Consider the following 15,000-nt stretch of genomic DNA (forward strand, 5'->3'; position numbering starts at 1 on the left):
TAATCAGATTGCTGATTTACTGTTGTGTAAGATGTTTGACAAAAGGGGAGAAAGAGTGTCACCTAGTGAGTGTGAAAAGTTGCCCAGAAGAAGTAGAAAAAAACAGAATAATGTGGCAAAGACTGTACATTTCAAGTCATCTGAGTAATACCAGCTGGAACGGAAGGAAAAATGGTATGAACATGTACCGTGGGGTTTCCATCAGCGGATCTTGAGAGGAGCCCACAAGATATGAGGAGATCAAAACAGTCCCTCTTCCAAAATGAGTAGAATAAGGAATCCAACCTGGGAGAACGATGAGAACCTGAAAGCCGATATACAGAAATACGTGCTCCAGAATTTGACTCGCAAAGAAGTTCTAGACTTTCTAGGTCGAGACTATCCGCAATATGCGTGGAGTCTTCCAACTTTGAGTCGTAGGATGGCTTACTTCGAGATAAAATACGTAGACTACGAAACAGACCTGAAAGTCGTGGAAATGGCAGTTAAAGAAGAAATTACTGGACCAGGACAACTCTTGGGGTACCGATCAACGCACCGAAAGTTACGAGAGCACCACCAGTTGGCAGTTCCACGAGGCTTGGTGTACGATGTGATGACGAAGGTTGACCCTGAAGGTCTTGAGAGCCGCGGAAAAGTTGGACAAAAGAAGCGGCACAGAGGGCCGACTGGCACATTTACATCGCTGGTAAGATAAGCTTATCTAATAGTGCTATTGGTACGTAAGTTCATTTAATTGCAGTCGAACCTTGATCATCCGGACTTGTTTTTTTCTTGAAAATTGACACTATTAAAAGTTCATTAATCTTTTCAAATGTTTTCAAACATATATATTAAAAACTTTAAGTCTGTCAAAACCAAACAAACGCCTGTTGCCAAACATTTATATTGTCCAGTGTTTGTGGAACAAAGTTTTGCCCTTTTGATGCGTGTTCACATATTGTGCTTTATATTGCATAAATGCTAGGCTTTATCCGGCTTCTACATTTAGATCTAACATGTTTGATACCATTTGGACAGCATGTTCATCATCACGACCAGTTTGGCCACCAAACATGTTTTAGGAGTGTGTGGTCATCAGGCATTTCTCGTTTGGACAGGCCTTTGATAATGAAAAAGCAAGTCCTCAATGGAAATTTACAAGTTTTTTGGTTGTATTTGGTTTCTTACAGGGCCCAAACAACACGTACTCTGGAGATGGCCACGATAAACTTATGGATTTCATGAACAACACATTTCCCCTGGCCGTTTATGGTTTACAAGATGTTTTTAGTGGTTACATTCTTTATTTGAAACTGTGGCTCTCAAACTCAGATCCTAAACTGATAGCACGGTGGTATTTGGAGTATCTTTATGAATCAAGGGGTAACTGCAGTTGATTTGATAGTTGTTATCATAGAAGGGGCTAAACAGAGTCTGAGATCAATATTGGTGAAGAGGAATGTGTACAAGTCCCAACTCCTAGACCCACCAAAATATTGTCCATGAACAATACACCCTGCTCCCCCTGCAGTATCTTGTAAAAGAGTTTCTTAGCTCCAAACACTAATTTGTCTTATCCCCCCCCCCCCACCGTCCAATGGCTGTTAAATGGCTCACAATGAAAGGTATTGTCGAAAATGAGTCACATGCCTCTGAACAATAGACGCCTCACTTCTAAGCAAACAAAAACAGTAACAAAGGCACATGGAGCATAATGGACAATACTGGGTCTTCAAATAACTGGAGAGTTTTCATCTTCTCCAGGGGGCAGTGTACTTGAGCAATAATTGGGTATAGGGGTGCCGCTGAGGGTCTGAGCCCCAGACCCCATTTAGGATAAAAAAAGTAAATCTACCCTACATAGGACAAGACCTACTATTTTAGGACCCTATCCTCACACTAGATTATAGGTCATGTAAGGGAGTAACCCCAGTGTCTTGATAAAGTTTGTCATATAACATCCTAAAACATAAATTAACATTGACGCATGAAATCTGAAACTTTCATAATAATTTGTCAATTTACACAACCTCATTCTGGGCCCTTCGTGATGACTGATGTCCTGTGGACTCAGGATACAAAGTATAAATATGGGTTAAATATAGGTTATGCCCATTGATCTCCTGTTACCCTCAACAGTAATCAGCCAATATCTGCGACTGGATAAAGGATCAGAGACTGGCATAATGGCAACCATTCATGCCTATCTAAGACAGTCCCACGAAGATATTAGAGGATGTTAGCATCAACAACGAGTACGAGTACGAGAACGACTTCAAGCCGTACTCGTACTCGAAGTCGTTTTCTCAGCTTTCTATGTTAGCGATGACACCGAGTTCGAGTTTATAGAAAATAAAATTATGGGATTCCGCATGACTTGGCGCCAAATTTGAGTCGAGGTAGCGCTCCACAACAATTTCGAAAACAAAAAATGACTCTAAAAAACGTTCAAGACTGCTTGTTACTCAGTTACATGGAAGGTTTTTGGAAGAAGAAGAATTTTGTGCTTTATATGATGTAAACAGCACAGATTATCCTGTATTTGAGCATGGAAAGTATGGAAGATTCGACCTGAATGAAGTTTCCGAGGAAGATTGCTTCAGCCGCTTTCGTTTTAGCGACAAGGTCATTCCCTACCTCGGCCGTATTTTGCGTCTACAGGAAAAATTTGTGTGCGAAAATCGAACAGCGGCCTATACAGAGGAAGGGCTGTGTATTCTCTTGCAACGTTTGGCTTATCCATGCCGTTATCCAGGCATGATAACTCAGTTTGGGAGGTCTCCGCAGGAGCTCAGTCTGATAGCCAACAAGGTGATGGATGAGATTTATGAACAGCACGGACATCTGCTGACTACCCTTGACCCCCTTCACCACCCCTGGCTGACGCGACAGAGACTTAGGGAAATGGCTGATGCTGTTTATGCGAAGGGTGCTGCACTTCCAAATTGCTGGGGGTTTGTAGATGGCACTGTAAGTCATGTAGAAACTTTCAAAATACAGTATTTTAGTCTAGTGTGTATTTTATATTATTTTGTTTGATTTTACCGTAAAATCTCTAATAAACCCTTTCCCCTCTCCTCCCCTTTTTGTAATAATTCAGGCATGGCTAAATATTTTTTAAAGAACTGATTTTACTCTTGAGCTTTTAACAGTGCAACAACATTAAACTTGATCGTCTATCATATAGTAAGCCAGATTTTGCTTCTTCTCAAGTTTTGACTTTATAGCATTTCTGTAGCATAAATCTAACGCTATGTATACCGTATACAAAATTTATCAAAACTGGCAAGATTTCCGCAGCATGTTATTTTGACTCTGGAGTTCTAAATAAGCCCCTAATACCCCCCCCCCCCCCTCTTGTACGAGGCACAGAATTAAATAAGCCCCCCGGGGTTATTAGAGCTTTTTAAAAGTTAAAATTTACCGATGAAAACATAAAAAGATTATTTTGTTTTGTGGTTTTTTGTTTGCTACAGGTCAGGCCTATCTGCAGACCTTCTCAGGGTCAACACATATTCTACAATGGACACAAGAGAGTACATAGCCTTAAATTTGAGCAAGTCTTAGCTGCCAATGGCATAACAGTGCGAATGTTTGGTCCTATTGGTAGGTTAAACTAAATGACTTCATTTGTTTCCAAACAAAACTATCACGTGTTAATAGTTTTGGTAGACTCCACAATTTCCACGGTTGGGATGGACTTATACCTTCCCCCCCCTCCTATCAGACTATCCCCTAAGACTAAAAAGATGTTCATTTACTTTCTTTCCATTTACAGAAGGAAGAAAGCATGATGCAGGCATGCTAAGGATGTCAGGCTTATACCAAGACCTGGAGAGGCACTCGTGGGCACCAGATGGCACACCCCTATGTGTTTATGGGGACCCAGCCTACCTCCACAGAGTACACCTGCAAATAGGGTTCAAGGGTGCAAGACTCACTCCTGCTCAAGAGAGGTTCAATCAATCCATGTCAGATGTGCGGGCAACTGTAGAGTGGTCTTTTGGAGAAATAACCACATACTGGGCATTCACAGATTTCAAGAAGAATCTCAAAATTGGCATGAGTGCAGTTGGAAAGCAATATTTAGTTGCTACTCTATTAAAAAATGCTCTTTTTTGTTGTTATGGTAGCCAGGTGTCCCAGTACTTTGACCTAGCACCCCCAAAACTGGAAGAATACTTTCATTAAAAATAAAGATGCTAAGGGAGTACTGGGGGTTAGCTATGGGGTGGGGTGGGGGGTGTCAACCAACACGGTAACACCCTTAGCCTTTTCTGTTTAATCAACACTTCTCAAGTACAGTATGCAATAATAGAATTGTAAAAGAATATGTTATGGATTTCTAAGTATGTGACAAAGACATTCCTGAAACTTTAAAGAACGTTAATGTACAAAAACTTTAAAGAGCTTTGTTGTTCAAAAACACAAGAGTTCAAGAGCTTTTGTTTGTCTTGATAACGTCAGTCAGCTGTTGCAACATTTGCAGCATAAGCTGTTGTTGCTGCTGTTGCTGTTGCTGTGTTTGCCTTAACTCGGCCTCTCTGAGCTGAAGCTCTCTCTCACGAAGCGCCTGCTCAGCCTTTAATTGCTGTGACCTTATCTGGAGGCTTTCTTGCAAAAATTGCATTGTATCTGCGCCTCGTCTGCGTGGAGGCTGTGATTCTTCATCACCCCCTGTGCTCTTCCTTTTCTTGGTTTCTGCAACAGTTTCCATTGCCATCTGCCTCATGCTTGCTGCTTTTTCTGACTCTGCTTTTTTCTTTGCACTTTCTGCTTCCTCCTGGCTACTAACTTCCTCCATTCGCTCTTTTATGTCTTGGCACAATTGGTCCAGCTCGTCATACTCAGCATCTATGCCAGAGGCCTTTTTTTCTACTTGCTCCTTATTTTCAAATTCTTCCATGATTTTTTTGAACCGATCTCTACAGGATCTTTCTGTAACCTTGAATCCCTCTTGCTTGTTGCCATTAAGATTGCTGGCAATAGTTCTCCATGCTGCACCTCTGTCACTTTGCTTTTTGGCATATGGTTCTACACATGTGACCCCCTTGAGCAGGCACAATTCATGTTGCTTTTTCCAGATAAATAGCTTTCTTTTCCTAAAAAAATGAAAATGAAAACAGTACAATTTAAAAAGATTTAAGGTACCAAGCCAATGTTAATCCTATTTGCTGGGAAAAGTTTGCAAGAAACTTAATTTAATAGTGAGAAAACCATGCACTACTACCACCAAACAACACCTACTTTAGGAATTTTGGGGCCTTTACGATCATGGAAACTGAACTTTGTAGTTAAGTTCAATGCGTGATCATTAATGGCTTCTGTTCCAAACCCCAGTTACCAAAACCAACTTGTATTGAATGAGCTTCCTTTTGAAGTTTGTTTTTAAAAATGTACTCCCTTTCACAACGAGGTTGTTCGCTAGGCCCTCTTTCTGTTTCATGAGAGCTTCATGAAAAATAGGCAGCTTATAGCTGCATGATGGGAGACCTGCATATGAAATAGTTACATCTCATGGATATTGAAGTATGTTAGATAAAAATTAAGCCTAAAACAGTAGACATCATCCCAAGGTTGGGCATAAACTACAGAGTTTGAAAAGTTTATTCTAAAAAGTGGGCTATTAGAGTATGAATTCCCTTTATGCCAGTGCAATTTTTTCATGAAAATACTTGAATCAAAAATGATGTGGATTATTTTTCTTAATCCTTCTCTCGCAAAAAATAAAAGAATTAAATACAGTTGAACCTGAACTCAGTTATTCTAGAGTTTGACTCAATGCATCATTCGATTCTGTAGACAAATTTCAGCTCAACAAAGTGAAAACTTGATGCCAGTCGAGTAAGCATTATAAAGTTTAAAGTTAACTTCAGCCATATTAAACTTAAATCCTGGAGTTTTTAATGCACTTCAAGCACCTTATAAACAACCTAAATTAGACCAAATAATACTCATATAAAGAAAAACAAGTACTCTTTGGTCCACTTACATTTCTGCTTCGGCCATCTTGATAGAATCCTGGAAAAAAGGAGTAAATGAGTTATCTGGCATGCTACAAAGCTATCGAGAGAGACCACAGGCCTCACGAAATAACCCCAAAATTGTCATTATGTTGCGAAAAATATCCCAACAGAAGAATATATGAATGAAGAATACTTAGCTCCTTATCCAGTGTGGTTCTTGTGTTGAATTTGATGAGTATTAGCGTGTTTTGAGAGCCCGACGGTCCATCCTCCAGTTTTCAAAGGAAAATCTACTTTTCGAGGCAAACGCGAAGGATGGTTAGTCGCGGTCTTAAAACACGCTAAAACCCATCAAATTCAACACAACAACCACACTGGATAAAGAAGTAAGTATTCTTTATTGATATCCTCGACTGTTGGGATATTTTCGACCAAATAACGGCAATTTTCGGGGTTATTTCGTGAGCCTGTGCGGCCTGTGGAGAGACATGAAACTTTCCCGGGTAAATGCGAATTTACTCTGTGTAGGAAATATCGCGTTCGGTTGCTTTTCCTCGACTTCAAAAGCAGTATTTTACATAAAACATAATATAAGGAATGTTCAAGATGATAAAGAAAGGCTAGAAACGAAAACAAACTGCATTAAACGATCGGAATTTACCTTTAAAAACCAGCTCCTCCCAGTCGTAGCTCAGTCGTTCTGGCCACTTCGAGTTTTTGGTGAGAACTCGTCGTAGTGCAACTTCACAGAACGACTTGAAAACGTGGAGATGCGCAGAACGGATGCGCAGTACGCAAAATCGCTGATCTCGTTCTAGAACTCGTACTCGTTGTCGATGCTAACATCCTCTATTGATGCATCCAACACGGTTCACTATGAGCCTTCTACTAATAATAAGGTATGGGTAATAATCACATGCACCTCAATGGTTTGCATGTGAGTTTTGACAGTAAATGAGCAAGTAATTGCTGTGAACCCACCACGCTTTGCAGCACATTAATTCAGGTGGCATACATGACCAGGCTGGGCTGCCTGTTAATGTACTTTTGAGTTGCCTAAAATAAGTTCTTATACAGTACTTTACAACTGTAATTGTCTGCAATCATTATTGTTAGTGTCAGTTTTCTTTAATTGTCCTGCCCGGAACATGAAGTCTTTTATGCAAAGTATTTAACTAGTGAAGAATTTAATTTAATTTATTTATTTATATTTCATTTTATTTGCCACACAAAAATAGAAATTACAACTACCAGTAATATACATGTAGGAGAAGTAGAAGAAGAAGTGGCAGCTAATTATTCATAATATTCAAACAGATTGAGAGATGGTGGCGAGAACTCCATCATAGAATGGAGAAATTCTTCAAGAGGCAGTTGAGAATGCTGTTAGAGAAAGGGTTCTATGACCCAGATGATGAAATGGACAGACACCTTTTGGCATTTGTCTTCATTCCTGTTATACAAAGGAAAATGGACATATTCAGGGAAATGATATGGAACTCTCACAGAGTGAGAGCTCAGAAAGAGGCCCAGATGCCTAAGGGTATACCAAATCATTTGTACTCTTTTCCAGAAACTTATGGTGCCCAAGAATGTGGTATGTTAACATTATAAACCAAAACGTTTTAACCAATACTCCATCAATGCCAAATTTGTAATGTGAAGTGAAGGTTATGCAAAAGTTTAACAGACCTTATGGCGGGTGATTATTATTATTATCTATTTTTCTTTCATTTTGCTGGTCAATCATTTAGATGTGGAAATGAAATATTACGTCAAAACAAGTTTTTTATGAGCACCAAAACACAGCTGAAATCAACTCTTGTGGGGGAAAAGTAACTGTGAAAATTGTGATGAACTTCCACAAAGTGCCTTCCATAAGGTCTAGACTTTCCTATCACCCTCACTTGTATCTACCCTTCATGTTTTCAAAATTAAGCAAACTGGTTTCAGAACAAAAGTTTTAGTATAGCTATTAATTTCAGTGGAGAAATACAATTTAACAACATTAAAGCTGTAGTAGGCCCTGAACTCAAATGCACTGTACAGCAAGTTCCCCAATTCTCCTTTTTTTGTCCACAGCAAATGATCCTCCTATTTTTCTAAAAAGGATACTTGAGAGTCCCAGAATGAGAGACCAGTTCAATTATTTTTTTGATGAAAAATCATCTAGTGTTGCTGAAAATTTGCAGATGTCATATCTTGATGTGGTTACAAGCTGTACTTTACGAAAGACAATTTCCTTTTTTTTTAACCTTCTCTGACATTCTTTGCAATTTTGTTTTCTTAAGGACTGCCACTTACCCAAGAGGCATTAAATGAGGTTGCAGAAGTGTCAGGCGTTATGACTGTTGGAGAGGATTTCCTTCCTGCAGCGGTGAGAACTGAATGCGAGCGGATCATTCCAGATGTAGATGGCATCAAACCCACAGATGCCGCAGATACATTTTTATTTTTGAAGGCTTATTATAACCAGGAGCAATCAACTTACCATGATTTTTTTTATTTATTTAAGGTGGACATATACATGTACTGTGGAACATTGACTATCAATGACATGCAGAACATTATGCATGAATTTTGATTAACAACTCTATCGTCTCGAGTACAAAACCTGAAATTGTTGTTGTTCAAAGAAAAATACATAATTATGTACCCAGATATTCTAAGTGGCAGTTCAAAACTTTCTATTTTAACATTCTTTTATAAATATCCGTATTTTGAGCAAATATTTAAAAACACAACCTTAATAGAACACTTCTGTGGCAAGATGAAACCAACAATAAAGTTCACGGCTGACTCCTGAGTGTGTCCATTGAACATGTTATTCCCATAATCTGCTGTACATGTGTTGATTCAATTCACCACTTTAGAAAATACCACAATTATCTTTTTCTCCCCCTCCCCCCAAAATATTTTGCGTAACCATTGTTTTGAGTTTCCCTTGGGACTTAGAATCATCCCAAGAGAAACTGAAAACAATAATTATGCAATTTTTTTTTTGGGGGGGGGGGGGGGGGTACAAAAAGCTAATTATGGTATTTTCTAAAGTGGCGAATGGTAATCTATATACAAGTGTACTATCACGCATGCATACTATATTAGCACAGGAGAAACAATTGTGGGCACTGACAGTATCCCATGATAGGAGTAATTTTGTTGACATCAGTGTCAGAGGACATGAGGTTCCTGCTAAGTTTCAAAACCATTCTGGTTGCTCTATTGTTTGCACATGTAAACCTAACAAATGTAAAACTTCTTTTCTCATTTACTTTGATCTTCACCCAAAAAAAGCATTGAAACCTCACTTGGGATTTTTGCTCATCTTCCATTCAACTTTTGTGACTCCTTCTGGCTTGCAGAAGTGATCAAACATAGGGAAAATGACCATCAACAGAACTATATAAATCAGTTTCACTATGTAAAATCAACAGTGTCCCAACCAGTCAAAAAGAAATTAGGCAATAAATAACAAGTAGGGACAAAGAGATCCATGGTAAATAATTTTTTTTAACTAGTTTCTCTAGGTTTGTAGCTTCCCTGGAGCCACCAATTGGTTCAGTGTTAAAGAAAGCTACCTGATGGTTACTATCACACAAAATTCTTTGTAGAAAATTCAAAGTTGTTACTTTTGCCCTAATTAACAAACTACAGTGTAATCCCATGCAGGATGTGTAGGATTTTGAGAGGATGCAGCCCACCAAATACAACTGATTTGTGAAGGAGGTGTTTATTATTTACAGTGAGGGGACTGGTGAAAAAGTGATATTAAACTTAGTAATGACTTGAAGCTATCCCACTACGTGTAATGTATTGTAAACTTGTTGGGCTCTGCATTAACAGTTAGTGTCTCCCTCTGATATACCTGCTCTGGACCCTTCCCCTAAGATAACGACCAGTCATTCCAAATTCAGTGTAACTGATATTTCCCTAACTTAAGATGTAACATGACATGTAGCCTTAACTCATTCACTTTCAAGAACCTTTTGTACCATGTCACAATACTTATTGCATATGTGGTCATTATTGAACCTGTCAATACTTGTAGAAGACAGACTTCCACAACAAAAAAAGACTTCATCCTCATCAATTAGATCTGCAGTAGCAATCTCTGGATCGTAGAGGGAGTATCTTGAACCCTGAATATCTAAAAGCATCAATTGCTGCTTGGTAATTATACTTGTGTAGTGCACTAAGCACTGGGCTTTGTCAAAGATTTCTTTAAACTCTGGGTGGTTATCTTCTTTTGGAATGATGCAGTTTCCATCATTGTTTACGTATTTTGTGAATTGTCCAGAAACAAACTCTTCTACAGTCACTGGCTCATCACTGAACCTGGAGTAGAAGACTTTGTTATAGGCAAATAATTGGCCAAATTCTTCTGGTACTATGCTGCTAAACCGCTTGGTTAATTGTCTAGCCACAGTGTGCATTTGTACTTGCTTTCTCGTATGGATTTCCACTGTCGTCTTTATTGTGTCTACAATGGTGTTCTTTGACTTGTCATTATACTTCTTTATCACCCATTGTTTTTTACATTGGCTACCACTTTCCGGCGTTCCTTTGAATGCATCACGAAATGCTCCAGATGCAAATTTGTCATCATCAACAAAGAGATTTAGACATTTCTCTGTTTTCCACTCTTTGTTGAGTAGGTCAAATGACTCCAAGTTCAGTACTGTCTTTGTTCTGGAGGCTGGCTCAACAAATTTTCCTGCATTCAGAAGTTGTGCAATAGACACCGAAGCTGGGTAACTTTGTGCAACCTCTGCTGCTTTTGTTGGTGATGCAGGTTCACTTGCGAACTTTGCACGCTTGGCAGGCTTATCGTGTATCTCATTATCAGTTGACATTGGCAGACTTTTGTATTGATCATCTTCATCTTGTTCTAAATTGGGCACAAATCTAACGAGGTATACCTATTAAAAACAGAAGACAATGAAATGAGGTTTGATAGGAATAAATAGAAAACACTATTTAGAAAAAAGAGAATATATACTGTACTCCAATTTTGATAGTGGGCACTCCATATCATATCTATACTATTTTAACATATATCACATTTCCAATAATTTAAGCATGGCCCTGGACCCCCTACTTTATTATGCACCAAAAGGCAATTCTACTCCACTAAAATGCCATAAAGCATACCAAATCCAACGTTTCATTAGGAAAAAGAAACAAACTCAGTCATTTTTCATTTGTTCTCTGTTCTCTCTCTCTCTCTCTCTTTCTTTTTCTTTTTTTTTTTGTGCGAGTGGTGGGCGTCATCTCAATTTGGGACACAAGGGGGGGGGGGGGGGCCGCCCAAAAAATTTCTTATGAAGAGAGGGGGTCATCATATACTACAGTAGCTACCCGTTGAATCCCACCAGCCCCCCTTCTCATATTAAATGTCTAGAATAAACAGTAAAACATATTTTCACATAAAATTCATTAGCTGCGTATCGAAAAGTGTCCACAACTGAACCTGAAAGTAAAAATTGTATAAAATTCGCCGACATCTTCGCAAAAGTGAAGCGTGTAAGGTGAGAACCATTTCAACTTGGATGTCGTAGTAACAGGCCTTGAACTAATTTTATGAATGAAGAAACTCAAAACAATAGACAGAGAAGCCGTTTCTTGAAAATTAGTATTCAAAATCCAAAAAGTTAATCCTTTTAAGTAATTCGCAAGTGACACTATCTGGATCGTGGATCCGTTCACGCGAGTAAAATCAGCTGAGCACATGGCAAAATTTAACACAAAATCCATCTCAAATCGAAGCGCATTTTGTAATTTTCTTTTAGCGCCGAAGAAAAATAATGTATAAAACGACTATGAAATAAATAAATTCCCTTTCAAAAACGTAATTTTCTTGGCCATAGAGTGCAAAATGTACCTGAAGAAAACAAGGTTGAATTCTCTGAAGGACGATTTCTTGATGAAAAGCTTTCCTTCCTCCACAGAAAGAAAACTGAGCATTCTTTAGAAATTTCTCTTACTATTTTTTGTCTTTTAACGGTGTATTTTTAACCTTGAAGTGCAGAACTCTGACCTCAAAACCACCGCATGGTGATCGCGCGGCAGCCATTTTGTTGAAAATAGATATCACTAAGGTTTACAAATATGGTAAAAGCAGGAGCCATAATCGGCTTCTGGTAAAAGTGAATATTCACGAGTATTGAACGCGAGCGACACGTTTCAACCCCTTATGAGTTTCTGGCCGAAACAAATCTATTTGATGCATTTGGCAGTTCTCTCAGTAAACGACTAGCAGTTTGCTTACCTTGTCTTTGCGGTGAGGTATTTGGTTTATGTTGGTACATGACGGCCCCTTGTTTGAGACCAGCACATCGCACGAGTTTACCGGATAGCCAAAGTGTTCCGCGCAAGCAATCTTGAGGTTTTCTAGCGTTAAATCGTCCCTAGAAAACTCGACGAGTTCTCTCGGCTGCACCGGTCGATACGTTTTTTTGTTGTCAGGTTCAGCCGTAAGCCTTTGCACCACGATCTCGCTTGGAGCCGTTCCTTTGTCACCTTTGCGGGGTCGTGTTACTTGCTGCGTTCTTTTGTCTGACATTTTCTTTTGAAGGGTCTTCCACAAATGGTTCATTTTTGGTGGCATCGCGAATCAAAGACCAGACTTAAAACAAATGCCTACACTGTTCTACACTATTCTCATTAGGAGACCCTGGAGCGAAGTTGATTTGGGGTAAACCGCGCGCATTTTCCGTAGGACACCATAAAAGGCGGGAAAGTTACTGAAATGTTTGGTGTAAAGCATCCTGGTCTATGATAACGATAGGCCACGTGGATATAACGAGTTTTTTTGGATTTTTTTTTTTTTAATGTTGATTTTTAATGTTGATTTTCGATGTTGATTTTCAATGTTGTTTCCAATGTTGATTTGCTATGTAGGTTTCCAATGTTGTTTTTAATGTTGATTTTCAATGTTGATTTTTGGCATTGATTTTCTCTGTTGATTTTCAATGTCACGGTTTTTCCGAATAAATTTTTCCTAGGTTTTTTTTATTACTTAATTACAATTTTGCCTTGGTTGATATAACCCCATTTTTTTTTTACCTTTTTCTCGTTTTAGATATCTGTTTTCAAATAATTTTTTACTTAATATAATTTTACATCTTTTTTTTCTATTTTTATTGCTTATGTTTTTTTGTTTCTTTCTATTTTTTATTCTTTCTTCGCAAAATCGTACATATTTTACTATGACAACGTTGGGCCACCATAGTGGTGACCGATCGAGCTGAACAAAGTCATGTCAAAACAAAGAAAGATTTCAGCAGTTTTTGGCCGAGAGCAACCAGAAAACAATGCTGAAAACGCAGAAACCGATGAAGCTGAGCCTGGAAAAGATCAGGGGAGTGAACTGAAAGCTAAAGTTGCAAAGCGAAACTTTCAAGATTCCTGGCTTGAAAAATACAAATGGTTGAAGTACGATCCACCGAAGGGTACCCCTGTGGATTTTCCTAAGATCACAGTCTTACGTTCTGTTCGTGTTGCCAACAATCAGGTAAATCCAATCCTTTCACCACTGGTTGCATAAACTATGGGACTTCAACACTAGTTCGCCATATAGAAAGTCAAGACCACCGAAATGCTCTTCAAGAGATCGAAATGACCGAATCTTTTCAAGAAGCTGTGATGAATTCTGTTTCATCCCAGGAGCAAGCTGTCGAAGGTGGAATGAGAACTGTTTACTGGCTTGCCAAGGAACATGCTGCTACTGAGAAATATAACTCTTTGATGAATCTTTTAAAACTGCAAGGATGTAAAGACATTGAAAACCTTAATGTAGCGAAAAATGCCTCATACAATTCAGTTCAAACTGCTAAGGACTTCCAGTCCGTCCTTGCTGAATGCATTCAAGATGAAATAACTGAAAAGCTACACAAGTCTCCATTTGTAAGCATTATGGCAGATGAGCGTACTGACATTGCTGTTTCAAAGAAACTGTTAATTTATGCCAAATTGATATCTGATGGTATTGTCCCAGAGACACATTTTCTCACAAACATTACCATTGAAGAGAAGCAGTGTACAGCACCTGTTGTGACTCAGAAAATACAAAATGTTATTGCGGCCTGTTCCATTCCTGTTGATAAAGTAATGTGTTTTGGAAGTGATGGGGCTTCCATCATGACGGGAAGAGTTGGGGGAGTGAGCACACTTCTCAAGAAAGGGAACCCATTTATGATAAATATCGTTGTATGGCTCACCGTTTAGCATTGTGTACTAGCCAAGCTGCCAATCAAGTAGGAAAAATGGAGAAGTACAAACAATTGTTAACAGATCTGTACTATCACTTCTCTAAATCTGCAAAACGTGTTGCTGGGCTAAAGGCTGGACAAGAAATACTAGAGAGCCCACAGTTGAAGATAAAGGAGATGCATTCAGTTCCGTGGGTTGCTTTCTATAGTGCCCTAGAAACTGTTTACAGGTCCTGGGACGCCCTTGTAACCTATTTTGCAAACCACAAGAATGATGCAAAGGCAGTAGGTTTTCTCAAGAAATTAACTCAGATTGAGAATGTGGCAACAATGTATTACCTAATGGATATTATTCCCTGGGTAACACAGCTAAACAGCATATTTCAGAAAGAGGATCTAGATGTTTCAATCATCCAGTCGTGCATTTCCACACCCTTACTGAAATTGCCAAAGTGAAGGAGGGAAGTGGCTACTATACAAAGAAAGTCGATGAATCTTTGAAACAGGATGAGTCTGGGAAGTGGCATATGGGTGCTGGTGGCCATGAAATTTCATATTCAGAAACTCAAAAAGCTCAGGCTATCAAAAGCAGAGATGCCCTTATTGACAATCTCATCGAGCAGATAGCTGCCAGATTTCCCAAGGAATCACAGTATCTTGCTGATGCATTTGCAATCTTAAGTCTGAGAGGAGTGTCTTTCATGACAGCTGAAGACCTTTCGAATTTTGGAAATAATAAGTTACTGAAACTGTTGAATCACTATGGATCAGACGAGGCAAATGTGGTCAGTGGAAGAGTAATTCCTGCTGTAGTTGATCCTGTGAAAACCAAGATGGAATGG

At 38.9% G+C, this 15,000-nt stretch overlaps 2 protein-coding genes across 2 annotated transcripts; one reads left to right on the forward strand and one right to left on the reverse strand.

Moving 5' to 3' along the window:
• Positions 1-262: 262 nt before the first annotated feature.
• Positions 263-8,532, forward strand: LOC140925737 (uncharacterized). Its single transcript, XM_073375624.1, has 6 exons — positions 263-688; positions 1,173-1,365; positions 2,122-2,206; positions 6,802-6,847; positions 7,266-7,545; positions 8,240-8,532. The coding sequence occupies exons 1-6, from the start codon at positions 263-265 to the stop codon at positions 8,530-8,532; spliced, it is 1,323 nt and encodes a 440-aa protein (XP_073231725.1).
• Positions 4,255-6,079, reverse strand: LOC140926698 (uncharacterized). The gene is made up of 2 exons (XM_073376409.1): positions 5,975-6,079; positions 4,255-5,084 (listed from the first exon to the last, which is right to left on the reverse strand). Exons 1-2 carry the CDS (start codon positions 6,034-6,036, stop codon positions 4,418-4,420), a joined length of 729 nt encoding a protein of 242 aa, XP_073232510.1. The 5' UTR covers positions 6,037-6,079; the 3' UTR covers positions 4,255-4,417.
• Positions 8,533-15,000: the final 6,468 nt, after the last annotated feature.

This window comes from Porites lutea, chromosome 2 (assembly GCF_958299795.1).
Source record: "Porites lutea chromosome 2, jaPorLute2.1, whole genome shotgun sequence".
NCBI classification, from domain to species: Eukaryota; Metazoa; Cnidaria; class Anthozoa; order Scleractinia; family Poritidae; genus Porites; species Porites lutea.

Coding starts and splice junctions, on each gene's coding strand:
- LOC140926698 (XM_073376409.1), bottom strand. CDS start 6,036: ATGCCAGATAACTCATTTACTCCTTTTTTCCAGGATTCTATCAAGATG. Junction 5,085..5,974: donor AAGATGGCCGAAGCAGAAAT/GTAAGTGGACCA, acceptor TCATTTTTTTAG/GAAAAGAAAGCTATTTATCT.
- LOC140925737 (XM_073375624.1), top strand. CDS start 263: ATGAGTAGAATAAGGAATCCAACCTGGGAGAACGATGAGAACCTGAAA. Junction 1,366..2,121: donor GTATCTTTATGAATCAAGGG/GTAACTGCAGTT, acceptor TACCCTCAACAG/TAATCAGCCAATATCTGCGA. Junction 6,848..7,265: donor AGCCTTCTACTAATAATAAG/GTATGGGTAATA, acceptor ATATTCAAACAG/ATTGAGAGATGGTGGCGAGA.